Here is a 27017-nt window from a genome sequence, read left to right on the forward strand (position 1 = left end):
TGTCATGTTAAACCTCATAATAAATGGATACGTTTATAAGAAGGAACTAACATAAATTTTTCTGAATTTGAACCAAGACATCCTCCTTTATTTGCTCCCTAATCCACAGTTTGATCGTCTAATTCTGAAACAAAGTAAGCAGAGCAAAGGCTAGCAGGGATAGCACAAGTGGCAGCGAGCTTCCATAAAATCTACTGGGTGTTGACTTTCATTGTTATGCAACAGGGACTTTGAATTTTCCGCTTACGTCCCCTTGTGTCACCTCTGTGAAAATTTCACAAGAAATCACATTTGTCAATGCTTAGTGGGGCTGGGCAGGTGGTTGCTGTGGCACATGTGGTGCAGTGTAAAGGTTTACTTCATGCAGCTGGGGCACACGGGCCAAGCTGGTCAAAGTTTAGCCTCGTTAAATTGTTTCAAAAGCATTTCAAAATGTCTCATATCTTTAAAAGCGTCACCCGTTGCCGCTGCCAAGCAAAGTAAATCTGTGCTCGCCAAGAAGCTGTCGTCCCCGCAGGCATTCATTCCGACCCTCCTGGTTGGTGTTCCAGTTTGATGTGCAGGGCAAGTACCCCCTGGTCTGGAATGGCCACCAGGACTGGCAGTGCAGCCTGGCTGGCTGCCGCAGTTCACTCACGCTCCTGCACACGCACAAGGGATTCTTTCAGGGTGAGCAGGCAGGGACTCCCATCGTGGCATCTGCTTTGGTGTCTGTGGCTTAAGAGTAAAAACATATCTATTCATAATTTTTGTTTCTAAAAAGCATGTTTTTTTTTTTAAAATCATTAAACATACTTAATGTGCTGCAGCAACACATCTTAATAGCATACATTTACATTCGTTAAAAACAAAAGAGGAACTCTTAAAGGGGGAGGTGGGGATCGGAGTAACCTTTTTTTGTTTTTTGACATGGAATAATGAAATTTGGTAGGCACATTGGAAAACATTCCAAATGGTGAAATTTATAATTTCATGATGACACCTTCAGTAGTTTTGGTGTTACAGAGGTGTACATGTTGCCCGCTCTGGAAACCCTAGCGAGGTATTGACACATGGTAGGAAGTTCAGAATACTTTTCAATTATAGTAAAAAAAAAAAAAACACTACAGGGTATGAAATTTTTCAAATTTTCTTTACACCCTTTATTTTTTTTACTGAGAACATTATTTTCAGCCGATCCCAGTAGTACACACCTGAATCGTCCATAAAAATCACATAACAAAATAACTAGTCCCCAAAATGAAAATCCGAGAATGTCATACCCTGCAGAACTCTTCAGGGAATGAAATAAAGCAGACAGGGTCAAAATCGGCCGAGTGGTTGCCATGCTATCCTTTCCATGAGCAACGGGGTGGTCTGTTGATCGTGAAACATTTACTTTGGTCCCGCGGTCTTGTTTAGACTGCAAATTTGGTTCATCTTCAGTGCGTTGGCAGTGTGCAACTGCGTCTCTCTCGCTTTCCAGCCTTGGTGGAAGACTGGGCCAGCAAGGCTCGTCCGGACCTGCTCCGCTTTGTCCCCTACACCTGGCACCTGAACCTTGTCCTGACCGAGTTTGAGCTCATCACCCTGGCCAACGAGTACAACTGGGTGGACTGCGCTCACCAGGAGAACGGTAAGGCTCGCATTCGCACCACTGGCCCTTTAAACACATGGCCTTCTTCTTCTGTGTTTGTTGTGGGATCAACTTTTGTTATCGAAAACTCAAATCGCTGTCAAATTGTCATCAGCTTGTTTATGTAGCTGCCACGCTTAAAATAATGATTGCTTTGTTGATTTTGGTACACTTTAAAGGTCCTTAGTTATATTAGGTGGCCTTAACCCTGCCTTCTCCTACTAGGTTGTGTCTCACAGCCCTGGTGTTAGCAGTTTAATTATATCCCAGTACTCTGAAGGCCTGCTTTGTAGTCCTTGAACCTTTATCACAAATATCCAAAGAAATTCCTATTTTTGTTGCAAAGGAAATGTATCAGCCGTGTCTTTTCTGCATTAACTCTCTTTGTGGAGACGTTCATCGCGAGGGAGATTTTCTGTCTTGGTGTAACTGTAGCATTTCTTATGCATTTTAATCATGTTTTTTAGTAACCCTGTATATTTTATTGTAATAGTCTTGAAATTCTCATTTGCTTTGAAAATATACCTGGAGCTTCCACATGCGGCTTACATTTCTGGTTGCTATTTGTGTAGTGGTAAAGCTATTGCTTCTTTTTAAACTCTGGCCCTCGTCCGTTTCTTCTTGACAGCCCGAGTTGCCTTCTGTGGTGAAGTGTTTGACCTGTCATTTGACCTGCCCTTTGTGGACTTCTTGCCACCTCAGCTGAGCCTCAAGTTTTGGATCCAGGCAAGCCTTTGTCATTGTTCTTCGCTAGGTACGGGCAAGTCGTGAATTCTAGTGCAGGGGTCGAATTGGATGTGAATGGTGATTTTGGTGGAATAACTTCAAAACAATTTATCAGTTTTGTTGCATACCGTGTGCTTTGGTGAGATGTAGAAACATTTGTTTATTCAAAATACTTACTGCTAAAACCTCTCGTGCATACCTAGAATGATGGTGACATGGCCAAAAAAGAATACAGTCTTATCCCACTACAACGAAGTCCGCTTCAACGAAATTTCCGCTTCAACGAAACATTTCCAATTCCCTGTCGGCTAGCCATAGAAGTCAATGCAACAAAGTCCTCGCCACAACGAACCATTTGTCTGGCTTGCTCTCACTTCAACGAAATTTTTGATGATTTGGGCTGGGTTTGAACAATTATTTTACAATAAAATAAGCATAGCGCCAGCTATCTGTAACTTTTTATACATTCAGGATGCTTAGTTTCACCGAAAACCTGCGTGGTGCGCCCAGACGGCCACCCAAAACAAAAACAAACTCATAGGTGGACGCCATTGTTTGATGGTGATAACAATGGGGCGATCCGTCTTTACATGAGGCGCAAGCCAGGTTCGCCAAGCCGGAGCTATAGCCAATCCGTATCCAGTTGAAATCGCGTGAATATTCTTCAAAGTCAAAAGCAAAAATAATGTTTTAGTGTTTAGTCTTGAACCCGCGTCATCCTATCTTATCTTAGTCACGAGCAATCGGTCGGCTTAAATGCACGTGCGCACGACTTTCCTGCCAAGGTCAGTTGCTGCGGTGCCTAGTCAGAAGATAAGATAACGGCGCCGTTCCTGCCACAAGGGAGAGGGGGGGCTTCCAACCGCCTAGCAGCTGCCTGCAAGTCATCAGCTCGGTGGAAGCGCCTTGTTGTGCAGCAATACGCTTTGTGCCTGCATTTCTTCATTTCTTCACCTCGCCCCTTCTCCTCAGTATCGCGCTCTTTGCGTGCTGGTAAAAAAAAGATAACCATTGGTACGTTTGTTATCTGAATAAACACGACGTTACTGCGCGTCACTCCTTTTTCTAAACATAGTATTATGTTGCCAATGATGCGGAAATATCCGGGGCCATTTTTCTGGCCCTTCCGTGCTGTGTTGGGGCAGATTTCGCCTCAACGAATTTTCGCTTCAACGAAATTTTTTTCACGTCCTGTCAATTTCGTTGTAGCGGGATTCGACTGTAATTCACTCTGAGAAAAGGAAGAAGGAAAAGAAGAACCATATATACACAGAATCAAAATTGCGCAAATTGCCAATCTGTAAACATGAGCAGGTGAAAGCCACTTCCAAGCAAGTTTTTGTAGATTACCGTCAAAGCGAGCAGAGTTTTGCGAGCCAGATAATCCTCACTTTCGCTACGGTGATTTATCTGCCTTTTATTAGGAATTATTGCTCAGCTTTACATCTTCTGTGAGCTTAGCTTTGTGTTCCCAGCACATTTTCACTTTCGGAAGGAAGATACGGCCCATTTTGTATCGCTAAGTAATTGCAAAAGTGACAAATTTTGGGTGAAGTATCATGTATTGCTTGATGAAACGTCACTTCAGAGGGGGCGTGTCAAGCATTGTTGGGTGTTACCCAAACATGCAGGAGCCCCCTATGCATTGCGCATTTCGCTGCACGGCCCCGCCTTGCAAGTGGCAGGTAACCGTGAGTGCGAGCGGCCCGCGTGTCTGCCCGAGTGCAGGCGGAGAGCGTGTCCATGCTAGCGTCCCTGCCGGAAGGGGACCCCCACCGGGAGCTGCTGCTGCTGCTGGACCGCAGCGCCCTCATCACGGACCGCACGGGGGCCCCCAAGCCACCGCCCAGTGCCCCCGACAAGAAGTGGCACTTTGTGGCTCAGCCCAGGTGTGTGGGGGGGCCGGGCTCACCTGGTCGCAACGGGTGGGAATGCACACTTTTTAAAGCAGGCACAATTTTTTTTTTTGTAAATGTAGTTGAGGAGCCACTTTTTATACCGTATTTACATGATTGTAAGTTGACTGGAATGTAGGTCGACCCCCCCAAAATTGCATCTCTCAAAAAAAAAAAAAATGCAAGCGCCGCCTAAAAATTGTATCACAAAAAGCTCTTCTGTCAACCACCAATACCCCCCATTCGGAGGCTCTTCCGTCAATGATCTATGCTCCCACAAGAGCCGTGCGATTGCGCTGCGTGCAGTACATGTTAAAAAAGAAAAGCTTTCGTATAAGCACGCGGAGCAAACATGCGTTGTGGGAGGAGTGAAACAATTTTTCGCAATTATAACACATTTGCTGCGAGATGACGACCATCGAAGCAAGCGGCAGCGGCCACTGCTGTGCAATACCAGAACCAACATAGCGACTGACAGAAGCAGCCGCTCGCAATTTCCTTTTATTCGTGAGTACGTTACTCGCATTCAAGAAGCGTTTTGTTTGTCTCTAAAAACAAAATAAGTTTTAGTGAATCCGTTGATTCAATGCACGGCGCTAACAGAGCTACATTCAGACAGCTGCGCATATTGCGCAGTTCTAATAAAAATTTGTTTTCCTGCGCCAGGCTGCTCCAAAAGCTTGAAAATTGCAAAAATTGCTCCAAACTGCTCCAAAACAGTCTGACAGCCAAGGATTTTAACGCTCCTGTCAATTTCACTGGGGAAAAATGCTTACTGACGGCATAATTTTTCAGCACCTCCAAGGTGATGCTGTTCCTAAAGGTTCAATTGATTGATCATTCAATAAAAAAACTGCATAAAATTGTCCCCGAGATAATTTTTTCGAAAGTCACAGTGTCTGGTTGCACATGTTATATTCTGTGAGTTTTTAATGTTTTCCCATCGAAAGTCATTGCAAAGTCTCGTAGAAAAAATACTTGTCTACAAACTACTTGTGCAAGTTGACAGAAAAAACATCATTTTCGGAGCGCCGTATCTCCGGAACGACATTACTGGGCGCCACTATCTTGGTGTGGTGAAGATTGGAAAACATGGCCGCCGGGCGAAGCAGGTGCCTGTGGTTCAGGCAGAGTGCGATTCGCCGTTGCTACCTTTGTTTTATTTATGGGCGTGGCTGGCTTTACATGTAGTCGTTTGATCAGTTGCGCGAATCGAAAGACGGGAGTTCATCAAAAACACTGTTGTGCCCGCGAATTCTCCGTATTTCGGCCTTCATTGTGAGGTGCGGCGCGTGCTTGAAGGGAGATTTCGAACTCACTGCGGTGTTATAAAACCTTGAGTTATTGCTGCTTTTGACAGCAATCTTGGGAGCGGCGGGAATGGGACGACCGACACTGCAGAAGTGGCAGCGCGGCGCAGGTTACATCGCCACAAAATGTTCAAGTACTGTCTGATAGCGAGACAAATTGCTATTGCACGCTAGTAATAATTGTTCATGTATCTGAAGTGAAATTTAATGCCTAAAGGAAGGTAGCTAAACATACCGACGTTACTTAAGGGGGGACGCGGCTTTCAACTTCGGAAAAATGACCAAAACATCGTTTTTTTGAAACCCACATATTCGGCTTCTATGTTTCCTATTCTATGCGTTTGCAAAGTTTTTAAGCTGAAAAGCGTCGCAAAGTGGCATAAAAAAATACTTTTGTCAGGCGCGGTGACAAACTATCAGCGCAAAAGGGCGAAAAAACGGCAATTTTCGGAGCGCTCTATCGCCGCACCGGTGCCACCGGGCGCGGCCATTTTGATATGGTTAGATCGGCCGAGCGATCGTCTTTCCGGTTCTGCTCGTCTCTTTTATCTTCGTTCATTCACAAACGCACAAACGGCAGAAAAGAAACGACGCACAAACGAAGCTAGAAATAGATGCTGAAGCGCTATTGGTCCTCCGGTCGGGGCGCAGAACAAAGACCCTCCTGATTGGATGTCACGGGCGCAATGCAAGATGGCGGCCGCCTGAGCTGCGTAGCGAGCGGTTTGAGTTCATTTTCGCCGCTTCGCTCGGCCGAGTTTCTGTTCAATCTATGGCATTCAACACAGACGTTATCGCGGTGGGAATGCCGTAGATAACGAGCCAGATTACGGGAAGTTGTGTGGCTCGAAAGGAGGAGGTCATCGAACACTTCGTGGTGCGCGTGACTCTACCGTCGCCAGACCCCGGAGGGTGACGCGGTGTGCGCGCTTGCGATAGCGGTTCGTGAAGTGAACTTTTGGTCGGGTTTGCGATGTTTACACGCTTAGTTATTGCTGTGTTTTGGCTGTGGGCTCGCTAGCCTTGAGAAAGAAACGGTCGACGCGTCAAACGCTGCGGCGCGCACGTCATAGCCGACGCGCATTGGAGCAGCACATGACTGGGCAACCGGTTACGATTGAACGCCAGTAGTTGTAATTAATGCCTGCGACGTTAGATGTAATCTTAAAAGCGACCTGACCAGCCATATCAGCAATAATCAAAGTTCGATATGTCGCGGTAAGCGTGCGCTGCGATGCGCGCGAGCCATATCGCCTTTCTTGCGCAACGTTTCCCATGCACTTGTAATTTTCATGCAAACAGGTTTGAGTTAGTAATATAGGAATAAAAATATGTTATCTGCATTAAAAAATGTACGTTTCTGTCGCAGCATCTAACAGTGATTTTTTAGTGAAATTATTGATACCATTGCTTAGGGCATACTGGCTTTGCTGCGAGAAATAGTGGATGCCTTGAATGTCAAAAGTAGTAAAAAAATATGCTCTTGCATTGAAGTTGGAAGTTATGCAGAGTACTCTACCAAGCTTCAAAGTAGCTTATTTTCATCCTTGTGGTATGCAAACTTTTGGAAATGAACACCTGCACGTATGAGTACTAAGTTGCTGTGCCAGGCAAGATGATAAAACAAAAAAAAGCCAAAAATGTTCAAATTTAAGTGAAAAAAATGCTTAACTTGTTGCCAGTGTGACAACACTGCAAAAGGAGGCTGTTCAGTGCGATACAGCCAACCAGCTAACCTACTTTGCATTGAAAGCCCATTGGAACCCATCTCCCCCTTCATTTGGTCTGCAAAGTGGGGTATGTACTCTTCACAGAGGAGCTGAAAATGATGTTTTCTGGAAACAGAAAGGCTGTAAAAGGCACTCCAATTTCAAGGCAAGGCATTCCAGAAGCCCCATGTTCAAAAGGACATGAAAGGCTACAACCGTGACGACTTTTGATAAGTGAAACCTATGTTGCAACTTTGGAAGCCGTTTTCTCAAAACAGTTTTTTTTTGCCACCTGTGTCGCTTGTACCAGGGATTTCTTTGTGACCGCTGGGTCTATTTTGATTCCGTTTCTTGCATTACATTCCTTGATGAACAGTTCAGGTCGTGACACTCTTGGTTTTCCAGATTTGTTTTTTGTGATTTTTTTATTCAAATAATCGTTCACAGTCAACATGCCTATTGCACATTAACCTCTAAAAAAATGAAAACTAAAAAACATTGTGTTGTAAAAAAAAAATTCTAAAACTGTCACGACCTCGTCCATTCATTTGGGAATGCAAAGCACTTCGAACAAATTTTCTATCATGTTTTATAAGCCGCTCAAGCTCGGTACAAGCGAAACAGAAAGAAAATTTAATACATAAAAAAGTTTTCACAATATTAGTTTGAAATTTTTATGGTGTTATCACGGAAGCATTTCCAGTTGCTGTACCAATTTTCATCAAAATCCACAAAGAAGTAAAAAAGTTGATTTTGAAAGCCACGTACCCCCTTAAATTATGATCGTAGTGAACATGCTCCTTGGGGATACGAATGGGAGGGCTGGTGGGGTGCGACAACTGTCACCTTGCGCAAAACTTTTGCTGTAGCTCTACACTTGTGCGTAAAGCCGAGTCTGGGATGACAAAAATAGTAATTTCGGAATTCATATGATAATAAAAATGCCTTTCGATTGCTTAGATTTTCAATTTGATATTTGCAACGGCCCTCCACGCTTTCTATGCATAGAGCCTAAGAATTTAAAAAGGATTCGTAAAAAGGTAGTGCAGTTCGTACCTTGTGATACTCTGGTAAAAAAAAAAAAGCGGTATTGAAAGGCTGTTTCTGTGGTATCTATGTTCAACACCGATTAAAAAGTGCACTCCCCCTGCTGAGTTGCCATAAATTTGATTTTTTAGGCTCCTAAGGTGATACAATAAATGTTGTCTTTCTGCTCCAAATCAAGGTTCTTCTGCTCCAGAATTGAAATTTCACTGCTCCTAAAACTGCTCCCAAATCTGATTCAGCTGTCTCACCCCTGCACATTGTTCAGTACACTTCCGAACGCAATGGTGGGGGGTTAGTCACTCTTAAGTACGGTGGACAAAGGGCACTGATCGGCAACCCCAACTTTCAAAGTCGGCATCACCATTATTGATGCCAGAATGAATGCAATGGTAAAGTAACACGCTGCGCTTTGACCATAACCACAGAAACAAGGGTGCAAAGCTGTCCCCACCTCGTAGCACCCCCGATTTCTCGTTTCTCTTGCCGTTACTAGCGGTACACTGTTCGATTTTGATTATAAGTCGACCCCCCAACATTGGGTTGTCAAATTTGGAAAAAAGGGTCGACCTACAATCGTGTAAATACGGTAATTACCTTTCACTTTTTGCACCCCTTGAAACTTTTGTGCTACTGGAGAAGTGGAGGTGTATTTTTTTTCTATGACTGACTGGAAACAATATTGTGCATGCACTGCTGTGGCTAAGTAGCTGAACATATTTGCTAATGAGCACTGTTTGTGTGTTTGAATGACAGGAATTACAACTATGGCTCTATTTCTCAAATTCAAGTCGCAGCCATGTGGGGATTACTGATGGAGCAGAGGTACACATGTAAACGAAGTTTTCAGCATTGTGTGGTCTAAATCAATTGGGAGCCCTGCATTGTGGCTGATATACTGGTGCTTTTGGGGGTGCGCTAGGTTGCAGGTGAATTTTGCTTTTCCAGAAATATTAAATGCCAAGATTGATAGTCAGACCCACAGTGAAGGAAGTAGTAGTGGCAGTTCTACGTACAACTGTATGAACCAACTCTGGCACAAGCTTCATGGTCTTTTACACTTGCTTCCAGGCCTCCTTTCACTATGAAAAGAGTTACAAGCACACATCTGCAAGCGTTCAAAATTTTTCTCACGACTTCTTGGAGCAGACATTTGGAAAGAAGTTTGCATGTTTGAGGCGCTAGGGCGCTCGGAATGCCTAATCTTTTGTTTCAGCTACTTCTTGTATGCTGTGCTATAGAATGTTAACGTGGCCCTGAAACGTGTCTTACACTGTAACAAACACTTCTGGTGTTTTCTGGGTGGTGTGGTTCATTGGCATGGCCTAATGCACAACAACAATGCGCAATGCAGTGACGGGTGGGTGGAGGTGTTCTCGGTGCCGATTGTGGCGCTGAGCCTGCAGTACGCGTACCACCCGGTGCCTCCGCTGGACTTTGCACACCCGCTCGACTTTGACGTGACCACCCCGGAGAAGGAGGAGCTGCTGCTGTCGCCCATCCGGCCGCCCAAGAAGCGGGCGGCGCTCGTGGCACCCGACGACTTCGACCCGGGCTCCATGGCCGCCGACGTGCTGTCGCTCGAGCTGGAGATCGGGCCTTCCGTGAGTGGTGTCTGCTTCTCCATTATAATGGGCAGTTTCGGGATCGCGCTGTTGTTCTTACGTGTAAGGACATACTCTTAGCCCATTGGCAGCTTGATGTTTCTACTGGAGCTTTTTGGGTTTTGTTCAGTCAGGTGTTGGGCTCCTTTGACCTGTGCCGATGGCATGCCAGTCTGGTCACTTGGCTACCTGCAATAATCAAGCTTGCAGGAATAATTTTTCCCTTGTGCCATGAGGTGCTCTTGTAAGTTTCATTGGTGGTGCAAGGCGGTGGCAACCCGTGCACTCATCCATGAAATCCCTTGAATGTGCTTGTACGTGAAGATGAAACGTGTGACCCAAATTGAAATAGGAACCCGCCGCTGTTGCACAGTGGCTAAGGCGTGCTGCAGAGCCCAAGGATGCGGGTTTGATTCCCGGCTGCGGCAGCCACTTTTCAGATGGAGATGAAAAGCGAAAACACTTGTGTGTCAAGACTTTGGCACCTGTCAAAGATTCTCAGGTGGTCAAAATTAATCCGGAGCCCCCCACTGTGGTGCGCCTCATAGTCCAGGTGTAGCTTCGGGTGTGAAACTCCAAATCTGAATCAGACTGAAATAGAATTAGTAGTGATGACTTGTAGGGACCACACCACTGTTTGATCCCTACCTATCATGTCTATAATGCCGAGTACTAGCGTAGTGTTGAAAGGGAGGAAGGAGTTAGAGGCCTTATATGTCTTGCATGCCATTTCTTCAAGGAGTGTGCGAGGCCCGACCTTTGCCTTCAGAGAAATCGCGGGACGTCGTTGATGTGCAGGTGCTGTCCCTGGATGGGGTGGTGCTGCACCTGCTGATGCAGCTGAAGGAGAACTACTTTGGCGCCTGGCAGGAGTACGTGGACATGGAGGCCGACGCCCCGCCCCCGGCCAGGGTCCCCGAGGGGGACTTCGACCCCCGCTGCTACCGGCCCCTGGACGTGCGCGCCACCATCATCATGCACGACATGCAGGGCCACCTCATGAAGGCAAGAAGTCAGGCGGGGGGACAGACGGGCTGCTTATTGTCCAGCGGATAACGCTGCAACAGGAATGGCTTGCAATGCAGAGCCACGCAGCTTTAGTGTTGACAACGCATTTGATTGCACTAACTGTTTCACCACAAGCTATGAAGAGGTGAAAATTGAAGGGTGTCTCCGTTACGTAACACAAGTTTCCACGTCACGAGCATGGATGGGACGAAAGGTTGTGCTGTGTGTGTTGTGCTTGCTACCAGGCTTGCATTGTAAAAAGCAAAGAATGATAGTCAGGTCAGGTTGTTGTGTGTGAGATCACTATTCAGAGCCTGCTACCGCATGTTGCAAAAACTGGCCAGTGTCCGTGACGGTTTCTCCGCTTCCCCGTGCTCTTCCTCTTGGATCACTCAGGGCTGCAGTGAGCGGGAGCCACCTTGCCCGTCCCTGTACCTGGAGCGGTTGCAGGTGGAGATCTGCAAGAGCCACCGGGAGAGCCAGCTGCAGCTACTGCTCTCCCCACTGGTGGCTGTCTGCCCAGGGGACAGGCCCGGGCACCTGGCCCTCTCTTCCTTCCAGGTAGCGTTGCCGTGCCCTTCTCCCCTCCCACATTTTGCGCTTGCTTTCATTTAGTACGGGCTTAGAAGTCGTGCAGGCTGACTGCAAGACTGCCTGTGTCATTGTTTATGTGATTTGGTTTCATCTACCCATTACGCAGCTTCTCGGGGTGAAAAAAGAAAATAAGGAGAAAGAAACTTTTTGAATTCTCATGCGGAAAGGACAGGACAAAGTGCCACTTGATCTTTTGGTGAGGACTGCTGCCATGAAGAATGGCTACAGCAGTGGTGGGAGACAGGTGGAAAGTACACACAAGTTGTGTAGTTTGCAGGCCCGAAAGGTAAAGTTTCAAGTGGGAGCTTTGTGCGTGCTCACTAGCACACTTGCCACATAGTGTTGGCCCGCCAAAGCATGCCAGAGGTCGACAACAAGCACGACTCCCTTTCGAAAAGTGGGAGAGAGCACTGACCAGCTCTCGCTACGAAGACCGGCTTTGGCTGGTTAGTCTCGCTAGATGACAGCACAACCTGATAGCCGTTTGCACTGAGCTCTTTTGATTCACCGAAGTTTGTTACTTATACTGCTACTTGCACCTCTGTATGGGGCCTGTTCAAAAGCAGGCTACTGAAAGTGTGTTAAGTGCCACTATTAGTAGCTGATGTGGCTTGGGGGAGTTTGTACAATAGAGGTTGTCCAGCAATGAGAGCGGGGTCTTTTGTCCTCTTCAGTATCTGAGAGATTTAGTGAGCCAAGTCTGTTCCAGCAGTCTTGTTCTGCAGTTGGCATCACTACATTGTTCACTGCGAGTTTCTTGTTGTGCACATTTTCTGCTTTATGTGGGACTCTCTTGCCTGCATAGACTCTGAAGTGGGTGTGCCTAGCCTCCATAATCTCAGTCAATGGATGAACATTAATCCCGGTTACGTTGAAGTTAGCCTCGGTGCTGTTGCGCATTTTCAGTGTCTTGTTCACTCTGTCAAGAGCAGTTGCTTCCCTTGTTTTCCTAAGCGGAAAGCTTCCCAAGCGGAAGCTTTTTTGGTGGGACTGATGGCCTCGTGTCAGGAAAATAATGTAGTACTTACACATGGACTGGTTGGTCCGATGAAAAGCCCGGATAAGATCCCTGGGCACACGGCACATACGTGAAACCGGGCCTCCAGTGTGTCAAAACGGTTACTTGAAAATCGCCAAAAATGAATGGTGATAAGACAGTGCACGCGTTGGTCATGAAGAAGGAGTGCAATTGTATACCTTTATCTCATAAACTATGTATCAGTATACAATTCAGATTGTTCGTAGATGTGTTTACTTAGTGCACGAAAAATCATCGCATGGGTTGGTTCTTCATTTGCGATTTGGGTCTTTGAAAATTTGACGATCGATTAGACGCACTTTGAGTGAAGGTTGGATGCACTTTTATCTTTCGAGCTTCTCTCAACTTCTTTAGGGAGGGATGGTAAATTTTTTTTGTGGGGAACAGAAACAGGTTGCGGTTTTGATTGTTCCAGATGCGGGCCCAAGCTCTGTTCTCGGGAGCAGAGCGTCCCCTCGGCAGCGAGACCCTGGAGTATGCGTGGCTGGTGGAACTGCAGGCGGGAGACGTGACGGGGAGGCTCACACTCCCTCAAGTGAGTTTGTGAGCAATTAAGAATTTTATGTGCAACAACCATGAGTGTGCCGTCGATATAGCCAGAAGGGAGCTGGTACAGGTGGCTCGTATAAATTCAACTTTTATCTGGGTTTGATCATTTCGTTTGTATAAATCTTCAAAAGCTTTGCATATTTCACTCATGTGCCTGCATGTGGAGGAACAAAAAAAATTAAAGCCGTTCCACTCAATGTGAAAGCTGTTCGAAGTGCAGAGCAACGATTCGCCATAATGGGCTGTAGCGCCGTTATCCGCTCACTGCTACCGCCCAATGCAACTGAAATTTCCTGCCTCCGCAGAGCTTGGGTGCCTCCTTCCTGAAACAGTGCCAGCGGGAGTTGTGTTCTTTTTGTGTTTGCTTTTCTTCCTGCACGTGCCAGCATTGCACTGCCACTTTTTTCACTTACTATTGTAAAAAGCAACCCAAGGAGCTTTCCTAACTAAATGAAAGCCGGCGTTGCTGGTTAATTACCCATATTTTGCCTCGAATGTACCTGCAGTTTCCTTTGCGCTAAACAACGGGGAGATGTATGACAAGCGCCAGCGGTCTATGATGTTTGAATGGTAATGACTACTTAAACCGCTTGGTTTTCGAAGCCTCAGCGGTATGCATTACGACGGGCACGCCAGGCTCTACTTGGGCCTGTTATCTCGCTGCGCCGCCTGATTCCGGCAGTCGCTTGACCTGGACCGTTACAGTGAGCTGCAACGACAAGTGAGCCCCTAAAGTGCTCTGCACTTAAAAGTAGGGGTGTGCGAATATCAATTTTTTAATTTCGAAGCAAATTCGAATAATAAAAACAAAGTTCGAATCGAATCGAATATTTTTCGAATATTTTTCGAATACGAATACTTATGGTTTTTTGTAAAATTAATGTTTTCACCATCTAGAGACACAAAAACTGCAACTTTATTGCACAACAAATCGCGCAAAGTAAAATTAGGAATTACACAATACCATTGCACTCAACAGATTAAGGTCTGCACTCACTTAAGTGTTAACATGGAGAAAGGTTAACTGCTCGACATGTTCGGGGAGCAGTGACAACCTCCTGCTCGCCACCACTTTACCAGATATCGAAAACAGCCGCTCACTTGAGACACTAGTAGCTGGCATGCCCGAGCCCGTGCACATTGCCGCGCGCTGATACAGTAAAATCTTGATTATACTAATCTCGCGGGACTGCGAAAAATATTCGTATCATCCGAAATTCGTATGAACCAACACAGACCAAAAAATTTAGCGCTGAAAAAAGTTTTCGTTTATTTCTTTTGCTACTTTTGCGTGAAGAAATTCGTGATTTTTCTGCTTTTTTTAACCCCCGTGTCACAAAGCAGTCCTTTCTGAAGCACGCTTCGCGCTCGTCTCCTCACTCGGTGTGCCCAAGCTCGCTACACGCCGCAACAGCCAAGCGTGAACCGCATGGTGCGGTTTTGCACGCGATTCGCTCGCCTCGGCTCTGCGAGCGCTGTATTTTCACGCCCACATCGACGATTTCGCGCCCGCGGTAGCGCCTACCTCGGTCAGAAAATGACGCAGTACGCGCGCGGCAGAATGGAGGAGCCTGACTACTTGCGATGAGATCGAGACAGCCGGCTTGGCTCCGCCAGAGACGGTTAGGCTTAGCACCCCGGCAAATATTTTATGGGCGCTTTCACTAGCGGCGCGGATGATGTTTTATAGTACCGTTATCGCATGAATTATCAGCTCCTTTACCGCACAAGCAACTTCTTGTCTCCCTTGAGCCGCATTTTAAAGAGCGGTTAGAAGCGGTCGCTCGAGCGCCCGCGCCAAATCGCGGCTGGAGCCGACGCCATGTTGACGTCGCCGGCCGCGCCGCGCGCAGCGTGGGGGTGGTTTCGCGGCGGTCAGCGCGTTGGGCATGCGCAGAGCGTTTTCGCGAGCAGAAAACAACAGCCCGGCCGTTTCTGGAGAAAAGAGTGACAAACAGGGGAGCGAGAGCCGTCACTTGCTCGTTCAGCAGTCGGGTGCCTCGCCGGCTCGTTCGTACCTTCCGCCGGGCCGCGCAGGTCCGTTCGTAACAGCCGAAATTTTTCCCATTGCAAACGATGCAATTTCGCCGGGACTTTTCGGAAATTCGTATCATCCCGAAATTCGCACCCCCAGAATCGTATCAACGAGAGTCCACTGTAAATAAACACCGATACAGACACCCTCTGATTTTTTTTTTTTTTTTTTTAGTTTCGGGTGGTTCGAATATTTCGAACAATAAAAGTGTCGTTCGAATCGAATCGAATACCAAAAAATTCGAATCGAATATTCGAAGTTTCGAATATTCGCACACCCCTACTTAAAAGTGTACAGGGTGTCATTGTGTGCTGGTCCCCTCTATCTCGTTTTGCACTGCAATTGACGGAGGTGGTTATACGGAGGCTCTGGTAAATCGTGGGTCCCTCCTGCCCCCGCCCATGCCACGCAGCTGTACGACCTGGTGGTGGGGGTGCAGCTGTTTGTGGAGCAGGCCCCCCACAGCAGCGGGGCCCTGGTGCCCCCTGCAGGGCGCATCCACTGCCAGCACGACCTGCCCCAGGCCGAGTGCACCCACGCTGAGCCCGGCGCCCCCTGCCCCGTGCCGGACGACCTCAAGTACCGCATGACCCGCACCTCCCTCGACTACGTCGACATCTGCCTTGAGGAGGCCAACTCCGCTGTCTGCCTTGAGGTGGGCTACTGCTCTCTCTCGGCCAATTGGCCAAGCCAAGAGCCGCTAAAGGCTTCCAGTTGGCAATGGGCTCTGGTGTAACTCCCTTGGCGGAACTTTCTCAACCGGGCACTCGTTGTGCCGTTGAGTGGAGCAACTGCGAAGTGTTATTGCCAAGTTCTCGAACTCATTTTTCTCGTAAAGGCTCTTTGCTTATTAGGTGAGAAACTTAAATTGTCTGTTAAGTGAAGCAAACGGCGTCCTGCGTCCGTAACACAAAATGGCTACTTCGGAGGCCTTGTACAAGGGGTTCTACGTCATGAGGCGTTCCACAACGTGAGCTCAAACTCGGCAGAAGCGAGAGGTGGTTGTCCCCGCCAGTCTACTGCCGATCTAGGGAGTGGAAGAAGAAATAGGGAAATTCACCACTGTCATCAACTCTTCCATGGCATGGTAGCATGAATGAGCAGCAGCGAAATGCATAGGGGACATCTCAAAGCCGTTTGAAAGCAGCAAGGCTGATTTTGAAGCAAAGCATCTGCAGCAGCAAGGTTGTTTTCAGGCATTCAGCTGGTCATTCATGCTTTTGCATTCACAACACATGAGAAGTGTTTAGGTGTCCTCAGATTTCTTTTTTCTGGGAGGGGGTACCATAGCACTGTGTGGCATTTCACACGTGCTTGTTTAGATGGTATCACGATGGTTGTGGTGACGCACGTTTTGTTCAGGTGGGACCGCTGAAGCTGACCCAGTGCAACCTTCACTCGGAGCAGACCAGCTCTGGCCTCAGCCTGCAGCTACGGAGTGTCAATGTGGCCCAATACCTGCTGCCGGCAGACGGGCCTTGGCTTCAGGTACGGCACTTCCCCAACTTTTGTCCAGTTCAGTCAATTTGCTTGCAAAAATGCACAGAATTCCACTGATTGCGTTTCTTCTTTTTTTTTTTTTGTTATGATGGCAACTCATGTCACCAGGTTTTTTTTCTCTTTATGATTTAATGCCTGCCGCACAAATTAGCCTAGGGTTCCTCGGTACCTGGTTGGTTCCTGGTTGGCATGTACTCGCCCCACCCCCTTGCCCTCTATAGCATTCGGATAAAATAAATGTTTTACATTCATAATATTAGACGGTTCTCGGAATGGCTCTACAGATAGGTTGCAGCACTCCTTAGGTTTTTTAAGTTATATTCCCAGGCCACATGATGAAAATACCGAAATAGTACCCAAACAACGTTTCTCATAATTTATAATTGGGAGCTGTTTTGGTGTGCATTTCTTGTGCTACTTCAACAACCTCAAAAACTGATATTAGTTGCTCCAAACTACGCCAAAATTGGCTTTTATGGTGCTCCGAATTTCCCCCAAATAACTTTTTTCGTGCTCCAAAAATTGCTCCAAATCGTTGTTCATGAGTGGCATCACTGCACATGCACCATCTTTGTGCAAGGTGACGTGCGAGCTGACAATGGGACATCGTGGTGTGTGTACCAATTAGAGGCAGTTGGGCATGTGGCTCTGCCCCGTGCGAACCGCACGTGGTCTGCTTCCCCTCCCCTGAATGAAATTGCAGACGGGCCGGCTGGAGTTTGGGCCCCTGGTGATGGACAACTGGGCCCAGGGGCTGCCCCTGCACAACCAGGAGAGCTTCCTGCGCACCCACGACAGGACCTCGCACCGGCTCTGGTTCCTCTGGGGCGACAACCGGGCGGGGGGACACTGCGGCTGCCTCGGCGGATGCTTCTTCTTCGGCGCCGAGCACGACGCCACCGACGGATCGCCAGCGGTGCGCTGCTGCGGCTCTTCTTCCCCTGCCTTCCCCTTCCTCTTCACTGCTGCCGGCTCTACTGCCGCACCCGCTGCGGGAATGGCCATTGGGCTGTTTGCTCGAGTGGATTGTAATTTTGTTTTTTTGGGGATCAAGCTTCAGAATGCTAGTTGGGGTCACAAGGACTCTTGTATTTTTCTGTGGGGATATTTATTTCCAAGGTGTCATCAGTTTGTACAGTGGGCAGATTTAACACTCAGGCCCGCTGGCACTACGTTACTTAATTTGCCGCAGGGACCCTGTGTATTCACAAACCTATAGTTTTGAGAAACACCCGGCCATGCAGTATACGCTTTGTGGGCTGTCCAGCGTGGTCACAGGCAAACCTTAGATGGGTGACACTTTGCGAGTCTACTTTTGTTTGCGGTTTATTGAGGATCTCTGCAATAGGTGAATGGTTGTGTTTCTTTCTGCCGGCAGCTATTGTGCGGCTATTACTCATTTCTGTTTTTGTGGTATCGCCACAAGGCATTCCCGATCTGTCACCTTCACAATGTGCAGCAATCATGGCCTTGCGAGGAAGAGTTGGAATATTGTAACCACTATTTGTAGGTTTGCATTTTGTGGGCTATTTCCTTATCCTCTCGAATTGACAATTTCTGTACCGGTTTTACAGTTGAGTCCACTGATAACAATATCCAAGTGCCAAAGAAATCGCATCGTTATAACCGGAAATTGCTATAAGCGGGTTGCAAAATAAAGACAAACAAAGTTTACATGATTTTATTTGCGCGCAAGGTCGTACTACTACTTATTTTCATAAAAGAAGCCATAGTCAATCAGCTTGTTTTCTGCACGTAAAGCTGGCGCACATCTTTTCCAAGAGCATGTATAGGTGCTTTACCTAGCTGAGCAAAATGTCCTTGGCGGAGTCAAAGTCTCTGAGGGACTGTATCATGCGTTGGGCCTCCTGCAAAGCCACTACCTGAGTAGGCTGCACAACCGTATCGCCGAAGTTGTCATTGTCACCACTGTCTGTAGCGCGTATCTGGGGAACAATTGCCTTTTCTGTGAGGCACTCGGACGTTTCCACAGCATTGGCCCTGACATCCCATCTGCAAAAAGAAGGAGGCATTTGAAGAGGCACCCAGTCAAATTCAAAGCGGCGTGAAGGTGATGCAACAACTGATTACGCTTGCGAGCGGCGCTAGCTCATGAGTGGGCGTGGGACGATGCCAAAGCGGCGGCGCCGGGAGGGGGGTTCGGAAGGAATGCTGCTCTCCTCCTGTCTCGCTTCCTCGTAAGTGGCACAGTCAACTTGTTTTCCAAGGGATGGAAGAAATTAGGCGCATTGCGGCTTGCGGAGCATGTTCGCGACCAGCGTTAGCTCACATCGTCGGTGCACGCTGTGACAGTATTCAATCGTTATATCTGATATCGCGGCACTGGAGCATTGTTACAGTAAGCGGTTTATTTTGCCATAGAAAGCATACAAAAGCGGACAGTGCCATAGTTGTTCATCGTTATATCCGATATATTGCTATAAATGGCATTGTTATAAGTGTGCTCGACTGTAATTACAGTGTAGACCGCTTATAGCGTAAGTTGTGGGAGCCGCGAAAATCTGCATTATAAGCAGTATTGCACTGTAAACAAAACATGCGTGAATCCAACCAAATCGCAATCTACTTTCCAATCATTCTTTATTTGTCATCACTCAAATGATTGCCTCTTAAAAATAGCTGCGCAGTCTTTACTTTGTCTTTTTTTTTTTCCTACATCAGACGCCACTGCAGGGTTTACAAGCTGCTGAAAGGCCTTACTAGGGTGCCTCGATTCATGCGCGTCCATCGAGGCACCCTAGGCCTTACATACCACGAGCACGGCTTTAAATTCTTTGTGTTTGTGTTTTGAGGGAGCACGTCTACGTTTCTTAGAGGCTATGAACGGACGCCACGGGACAATGCGATACGAATTGAAGCAGGATTTTCTTTCCTTTTTTTTTCACCCCAGCTCGCGTTCGCCATGCCGAACGTGGTTGCTTATCAGCGAAGTGTACAGGTAGGGAAAACCTTCGGCATCGCGACTCGCAATCTCCAGATGTTCGACAAGGAAAAGGGTGGTTGCACAACATTACAATAGAAATGACTTTCCGTGTGAGGGGGAGTGGGGAAATGGGGGAAGAGGAGGGGCTCGCTATCTTCCAAGGTGCGTCAAGCGAGGACAGTTGTGGTTATCGTGTGTGCAAATGGAACACTCAAACTAAACGGTGCCTATTGGTTTTTTTTTTCCTATGTCGAAGGTAGAGGAGAGCAGGGAGCGTGCACTGCGTGTGATATGGCCAATTCCATCTTTTTTATTCTTTCTCGCATCCCTAAAACGATGCTCCAGCTGTGCCGATCGATTAGTGGGCCCACCAAAAAGCCGCATTATAAACAGTATTGCACTTTGGGCAACCGCGTTATAAGTAGTAAGCTTATGCACTGACTTCTACGGGAGGCCTACCAGTGGCCAGCGAAACCCTCACTATATCCCGTCCCGCACTGTAAGCAGTTACTTTATAAATAGTCTACGCTGCATTTCACTCTTTATTGTCGGTACCCTTTTGTGCTATGATGCAAATGGTATTTTATTTTGTTTTCTGGTGGCAGCGTTAAGTTTGAGTAGAAAACAATGAAACAATTATTTTGTGCTGTTTCCCTTCCACATTGAGAGGAAGGAGATTAAATTTCTTGCGTTCATTGATCAGAAGTCCAGCAGTGTCTGGTTGGAGCCAAAATTTCTGGTTGGGGAGTTGATTGCCGTAGTTTCTGGTTGTGGTGCCACCGACACACTTTCGCAGCACTTTGTCATACATTTGAAGCTATGCACATCGTTTGATGTCCAGGAATGATGCAGAGTTGACAGAGAATGAGGTTGGTGTACAAATCTTTGTGTGCGCCATTTTCGTTCCACCGTCTTCCAGGGTGACGCTGGTCAGGGTGAGGAGGAGCCACGCCACGGCGTGTTCCGCCAGTACAGCAGCCCGGGACACCGTCAGCCGGCTGCCGTCAGCTTTGCCCGGTCGGCCTCAGCTTGCGACGGGTACGGGTCTGCTAGCTGCACGTACTGCTTTCACGCATTGTAAAAATATCCCCGCTCCCCTCTGTCTTGCATGGCAAGCCTTGGAGTCGCAGAAAATGCCTGGAGCTGCTTGCATCAGCAGAAAGGGGGGTTGTTATTGGGATTGTAGTGCGAAGATACGTGCGTGAATGCTGTAAACATGCCCAAAATACTACAGGGTAGCGTTTTTGCGTTGCAAATATCGCCTTAGGGGAAATGGCTCTTGAAACAATTTCTTTTAATTTTTAAGCAAACTCTGCGAAACTTGTCAGCCTTGCTGCTTTTTTTTTTTGTTTTCACTGATTCCAAGTATGCCTTTATTTCTTTAGTAAGTCAATTAGTTACCAAGATAATTAGAGATAATGAGTTATTTTGGGAGGAACAATAGACAAAACAGTATTAGCCATGAAGCTGCCATCTTTATATTTTTCAATACTATGAACCCTGGTGAGTGCAATACGAGAATCGGTTTTTTGGTGCACCACTTGGAACTAATTTTACAGCTCATTGAACTTTGGTGTTTGAAATGGGCATTCGAAATGGTTCCTTGCCGCTGGTGCCACAAAGGTTTAATGAGCTGTCAAATTAGTTCCAAGCAGTGCATCAAAAAACCGATTCTCTTAATGCACTCACGAGGGTTCATAGTATTGGAAAATATAAAGATGGCAGCTTCATGGCTAATACTGTTTTGTCTATCGTTCCTCCCAAAATAACTCATTATCTCTAATTATCTTGGTAACTAATTGACTTACTAAAGAAATAAAGGCATATTTGCAATCAGTGAAAAAAGAAAGCAGCAAGACTGACAAGTTTCACAGAGTTTACTGAACAATTAAAGGAAGCTGTTTTAAGAGCAGTGTCCCATCTTAAAGTCTTACCCGTTTCCTTGCTCACCTGCAGGCCTGACACCCGCATGCGGGAGGCTCCTGTGGCGGACGATCTCTCGGACCAGCGGAGGCGCAGCAACGGTGCCGCTGTGCGCCGTGCCGTCTCCACAGACTCCACGCACTCGTCGGAGGCCTTCTTTTCGGCCGACGAGGACGGGGTCGCAGCGGCCGCAGCGGCTGCGGCGGGACGCCTCCAAGAGGATGGGGACCAGGGCTCGGACCGGAGGCGCCGCTCATTTTGCGTGCGGGGATCCTCTTCGGCCAGCTCCAGTCTTGACAGGCGGCGGCACACCAAGGATCAGGACCAGGACGCCGACTCAAACTCGGTGTCAAGCACCTCGTTCCTCTCGGCCGTGTCGTCTCAGGTGCGGTGGTCAAACCATTTAGTGCCATACTTCGACACTTCAAATGGGGGCTTATATCAAGCAGTCTAAACACCCAGTTGAAGATTCGTTACACATTTTTTAATATCAAATTATTATGTCGGGCTGGTTTCATCACCTTCAGGTTTGGTTCATTAAAAAGTTTAGCTATAGTCATGCTCACTTTATGATTTTTTATTCGTGTTTGAAAGGAAGAGTGTCTTGAGGACAGCTGTAGCAGCTTGCCTTTTATGTTTATTTTTCCTAAGGGAAAATGAAGTGGACAACAGCTAATCATTATTCTCATGTATTATATGTTTGCACAGTCAGAATTTTATATAGTACAATCTTAACGATACGATAATGACTGGCATAAATTTGGGAAAATGCGATTTTTAAAAATTTCCAGCTGGACTACACCATGTGCGGGGTATAAATTTCAGGTGCTACTCTGCATATTGTGACAATCATGCCACACTCTTTCGTTATAGCCCAGTGCTCGTTATAACTGCAGCCATTATAGGCTCGACTGTATAACCTAACTTCGCGCACAAATACTGCTTATGACAAAGTCAAAACATAGATCAGTCTGCATTTACTTTACATTGTTTTCAAATTATGAATGCATGTTACTAAGGGCATGTATTACGCTAAAACTTCACATTTTCATACCATCGTATTCACATAGGTGTATGGCATGGCATGCAGTAAACCTGTTTATTTCATGCGGTGAAGTTGTATACCGTATTTTCCGGTCTATAAGTTGCACCTTTCTATAAGTCTCACCCCCCTCAATATGATAGTTTTTCCGAAAAAAATGTATATAAGTCACACCAGTGTATAAGACGCACCGGTATATAAGGCGCACTTGTTAATTAGGTAAACTCATAGTGAATCAGATCGTTAGAAAGTGCGGCGAAAGTACATGGTTGTGGCGGCCGCCGCCTATTAACGCATCCCCCTGTAAGGAGGGCTAGACACGGGCATATAACGTCCAAAGTCTAGACAGAACTAACTTCTCAAAAATGGTTTATTGATGCACACAGATGGCATGTACTTACGGACGGCATTTAGGCAAAACCATCAAAGTCTTTTTCCTTAGACTCGCTAACAAATAATTCAGTATCTTCAGTGGGAGTTCCACCGGCGCATCACTGTCGTCCTCCGACTCTCTGATGTCTTCTTCGCCAACATCATTACCACTCGCGGACCGGATTACTCTGGCCTTTATCGACCCGGCTACAACTGTTTTTGTAGAAATGGAGTCCCAAGAGCCGGAGACCCATTTGGCCACCTCCCCAAACGTCACGCGTCTCTTGCGTGCTGTCGTAAATCAGCGCAATGAAGGTGTCATGGTGGATGGAAGTGACGCGACCGGAAGTGGCCCGAAAATCGAAACTTATCCGCAAGCTGTCATTTTAAAAATTCGCAGCACGTTTGCCTCCTTCAGAGTAACTCTCTGTAATTATTCGTAAGCTACATTTTGTTTTTGCAACCCAGTTTGATGCTACTTTGAATTTATTCTGAACTGCAGTTGCTGTGCATGGCGTAAAATGTCGCGCGGTTGTCGCAGGCCATTATCATTGTTTCTGACTAGAAAAAGCTGCAAAGTCTTTGGTGTAATGTCCCGAAGTGACATATGGGCTGCCGCCGCGAACCGCATTTATTCCATACATAAGTCGTACCGGTGGATAAGATGCACCAATGAAAATTTCAGAAAAAAACCGCGACTTGTACACCGGAAAATACGGTACTCTAGCAGGGGTTTACAGGCACCTGATATTTATGCCAGTTTGACTTTGTTTAATAAGCTTGAGGTGCTGTTAGTGGCATTTTTTATGAGGACAGAAACAAGGAGAAAGTTTTTGGTGTGATGCTTTACAGGAGGATGTGACACTGGTCAACCTTCACCACCAAATGGATCGCCCCATAGCGGAGTCCCCACTCCTGATGGCATGCTATGCAGCTCACCTGTCGCAATACCAGGTATGCTGGTATTCAGATGTGCTTGCTCTCTGTGAATGGAGCTGCCGTTGTAAAATTTTCCCCCATCTGAATTGTCTGTATGAGTCTGAACTTATCTGTCCTCAAGCTCCATGGCATGCTTTTTGTATATGCTAGTGCCTTGTTTCTGTTCTGTACTGTGTGTTTGTGTGAACCTATGTTGAAAATATTTTTCTAAGATGTTTTATTTAAGCTCAGAATTTCTCGTCTCTCACCGCTGTCATCTCAGGCACACTTAGATAGGAGTAGTTTGCGAAATCAGATCTATTAGGCTGCTTGACACAAGAATGACAGGGCGAGAAGTTTATCATAGGTTTCTCAATCAAACTTTGCATGGGGAATATTTCAGAGAACTGGCTGTCTCAGCGTGCAAAACCATGCACAAGCAAACCAAAATCAGGCAAAAAGGGAAAAAAAGGGAAAATAGGGCAAATAGGATACAGTTAGAGCAAAGTACTATTATTTTTAATGACGTAAGTTCCCATATGTTGCCAAAGTTGGACCTGTTCTTGTCTATGGAAATGCCTCTGCTGGCCCAGAGGCTGTAGATGGTGGCAGTGCTTCGGCACTGTGCCTAGACCGTAGCAGTACAGCGAAAGCTGATTAATTGAATCTTCAATAATCAGAATTTATGGGTAACTCGAACTGTGCAGTTTGGTCCTGCCAAGCCTCCAAACAAGTCTGTGTATACTGAAGAACATTAATTCGAACCTGAGTAGGTGTTCTACGGATAATTCGAACTACGTGCCACCGTGCCGGCACCTTGGCGCCTGGCGCATGTCTAGATAAATGTACCCTGTGCCTACACACAAGGTTGCATCCAGTGAAAGTGAAACAGTGTAAACTCTAAATTCTGCATAGCGGGCGTTTTAAAACGTGCATTCTTCGCAAACTCGGTCGATGAGGACGCAAGTACAGGGGTGTGAGTGTGGCACGCTGACGGATAAAGGCATCAAATCACCGGTCGGAAGCACAGAACCTGTCACTGCCAATGACAAGGAGGACGACGACAAGGCATAGTGTGGCTGTCCACTTGAAATTCTGCCCGTCTGTTCTTCAGATTTGAAAAAGGCAAAGATGAGACTTGTCGTTACATTCGCTTGTAAGAGCAAAAAGGGCTGACTGTCACCTTGAGGGGCGAAAGGCAGGCTGCAGCCACGGGCTCTTTCAAGCATCGGCAGGTTGGCGTTCCCTAAGGCTTCTCAATTGCACAGGTACTGTTGTTATTGTTCACTTTCATTAGTTCGAACGTTCATTAATTCAAATTCAGACGGCGTCCCCTTGGGTTTCGAATTATTGAGCTTTTACTGTATGTTGCTTACACTACACAGAGATCTGCCTACCCTCCCCTCAGTTCCGCTCCTCTCTCAGTCTATACTCTAGTGTTTTGGTTCAGACTGCTTCGGGAACACGTTACCCTATTCCCATAGACGATTTGTGGCTGCTAATTCACAAAAGGTACATACCACTCAATCTGGTCGGCAGTGCTGAGCTGCTTCTGCACGAGCCTGTTTGCGCTGCCATTGTTCAATGCTAATGGTACCACCCCAAATAAGGGCCACTCTGCTGAATGCATGCGGTCCTTTCCAACACTGATAACCAGAGCTCAGTCACATGCTGTACGCGTTGTTGCAAGTGTACACAGAAGGTGCGTGCTGTTGATCTCTTCGCATTGTTTTCTCCATGCGCGTGTGCACTTTAAATAGCATACAAACATCCTGCAAGCGATTATTTGGATGTCCGTGCGGTCGACTGGTCGGACTGGTTGACTGGTCGGACTGGTCGGATTGCCTAACACAGATCCCTTCAGAAATGACAAATGTACTACTACTGGAGCACCTTTGAGTCGGTTGAGGCGTATTTTGTGATTGCCTTGGCCACCGTGCCGGTGTCTCGATGGTGTCCAGGTCACCAACTGGGAGTACGTGGTGGCACCGCTGCCGCATGTGGTGGCACGGCCCTCGGACGGCGGGCCCCCCTCAGCCTCCTGCTTTCTGCACGCCACCTCGACTTGGAAGCCCCGTTTCACACCATGGGGTGCCCGTGGCTTCTCCGATGTGCGCATGGTGGCACGGGCACGGAGGGCTGCCTCCATCGGAGCTGCCACCACCGCCGGCCCGGCGGGCAATGCTCGTGCCTCCTCCAAGTCCACCACCACCGAGGTGAGTGGACGAGACTTTCCCTGTGGCATCCCTTCTGTCCCGCATCCTCGTTCAATACCTGTTATGATGTGTTTTGTGTCCTATAACAGCTTCACTGTGGCAGAGTTTTGTCTCAAAAAGAATTTGAAGTGAAAACCATATATGTCTTATGCGGAAGTGCCCTTGAACGCGCTTGAACAAGTTGGGCCAAAAGTCGACCTACACCTTGAAGATGTGAAAGAGGCTTGGCCACGTGAGGGAAGCGTACCAGCCGTGTGTGGGGAGTCATTGAACAGTGGTGGGCCCCAGGAGCCTGCTCCAGATTGATGGAACGCCCGGAGGTATCCTCTTGAGGAACATTTGGAACGACAGTTTGGCCAGTGTCCTCCTGTCAGGGCACGTGCCTATCCTCGTTTTGACCGCGACCGCCCCAAAAAGGCCTGGCAGTGTATACATGTTGAGGCTTTCGCCGTCGTGTCTCTTAGGCGATAGCTCAGGACAACAGGGAGTGTTTTGGTGCTGCGGTGTTTATTATCCTACATGGCACCCAGACCATGTACGAGGCCTGTAGGCTGACAGCCGCGTCATCTTCCTCCTCCTCCGCCCCCGCAGCAGCAGCAGCAGCAGTGGTCACAGCCGCCGCCGCCGTCGTCGCGCAGTGCGGTGGTGGTGCGCCTGCAAGGGGACGTGCACGTGCTGGTGTCGCCCCCGCTGCTGGAAGGGGTGCGGGGCTTTGCCGAGGCCCTGACGCCCACCCTGGCCATGCTGCACCCGACCACCGTGCTGGGCCGGCTGCTGGCGCGCTGCTGGTCGGCCGTCAAAGGCAGCACACCGCCCCAGCCCCTGATCCACCCGCCGCAGGGCCAGCAGCCCTGCCCCGCCGAGGGCTACCACGAGACGCACACCGAGCAGGTGAGCGGGGAGCACGTCATGGTGACACCTAGCTCACGGGTGGGTATGATGCTTGCTTTGCATATAGGCGTGTATGAGTTCGA

General features: G+C 47.6%; 1 protein-coding gene across 1 annotated transcript in view; it reads left to right on the forward strand.

The window, feature by feature from the left end:
- The window catches only part of Tweek (transmembrane protein KIAA1109 homolog tweek), a 105157-nt gene that overhangs the window by 15898 nt on the left and 62242 nt on the right, over positions 1-27017 (forward strand). The window contains 16 exon segments of the mRNA XM_077703467.1: positions 552-669; positions 1466-1615; positions 2244-2341; positions 4070-4230; positions 9654-9903; positions 10702-10908; positions 11308-11472; positions 12960-13079; positions 15541-15783; positions 16491-16616; positions 17332-17544; positions 20492-20610; positions 21529-21880; positions 23762-23863; positions 25789-26043; positions 26635-26934. Coding sequence (XP_077559593.1) covers positions 552-669; positions 1466-1615; positions 2244-2341; positions 4070-4230; positions 9654-9903; positions 10702-10908; positions 11308-11472; positions 12960-13079; positions 15541-15783; positions 16491-16616; positions 17332-17544; positions 20492-20610; positions 21529-21880; positions 23762-23863; positions 25789-26043; positions 26635-26934 — 2979 coding nt within the window.

The sequence above is a fragment of the Haemaphysalis longicornis genome, unplaced genomic scaffold (assembly GCF_048455015.1).
Source record: "Haemaphysalis longicornis isolate Haplotype H1 unplaced genomic scaffold, Haemaphysalis longicornis Haplotype H1 scaffold_3, whole genome shotgun sequence".
Classification (NCBI taxonomy): domain Eukaryota; kingdom Metazoa; phylum Arthropoda; class Arachnida; order Ixodida; family Ixodidae; genus Haemaphysalis; species Haemaphysalis longicornis.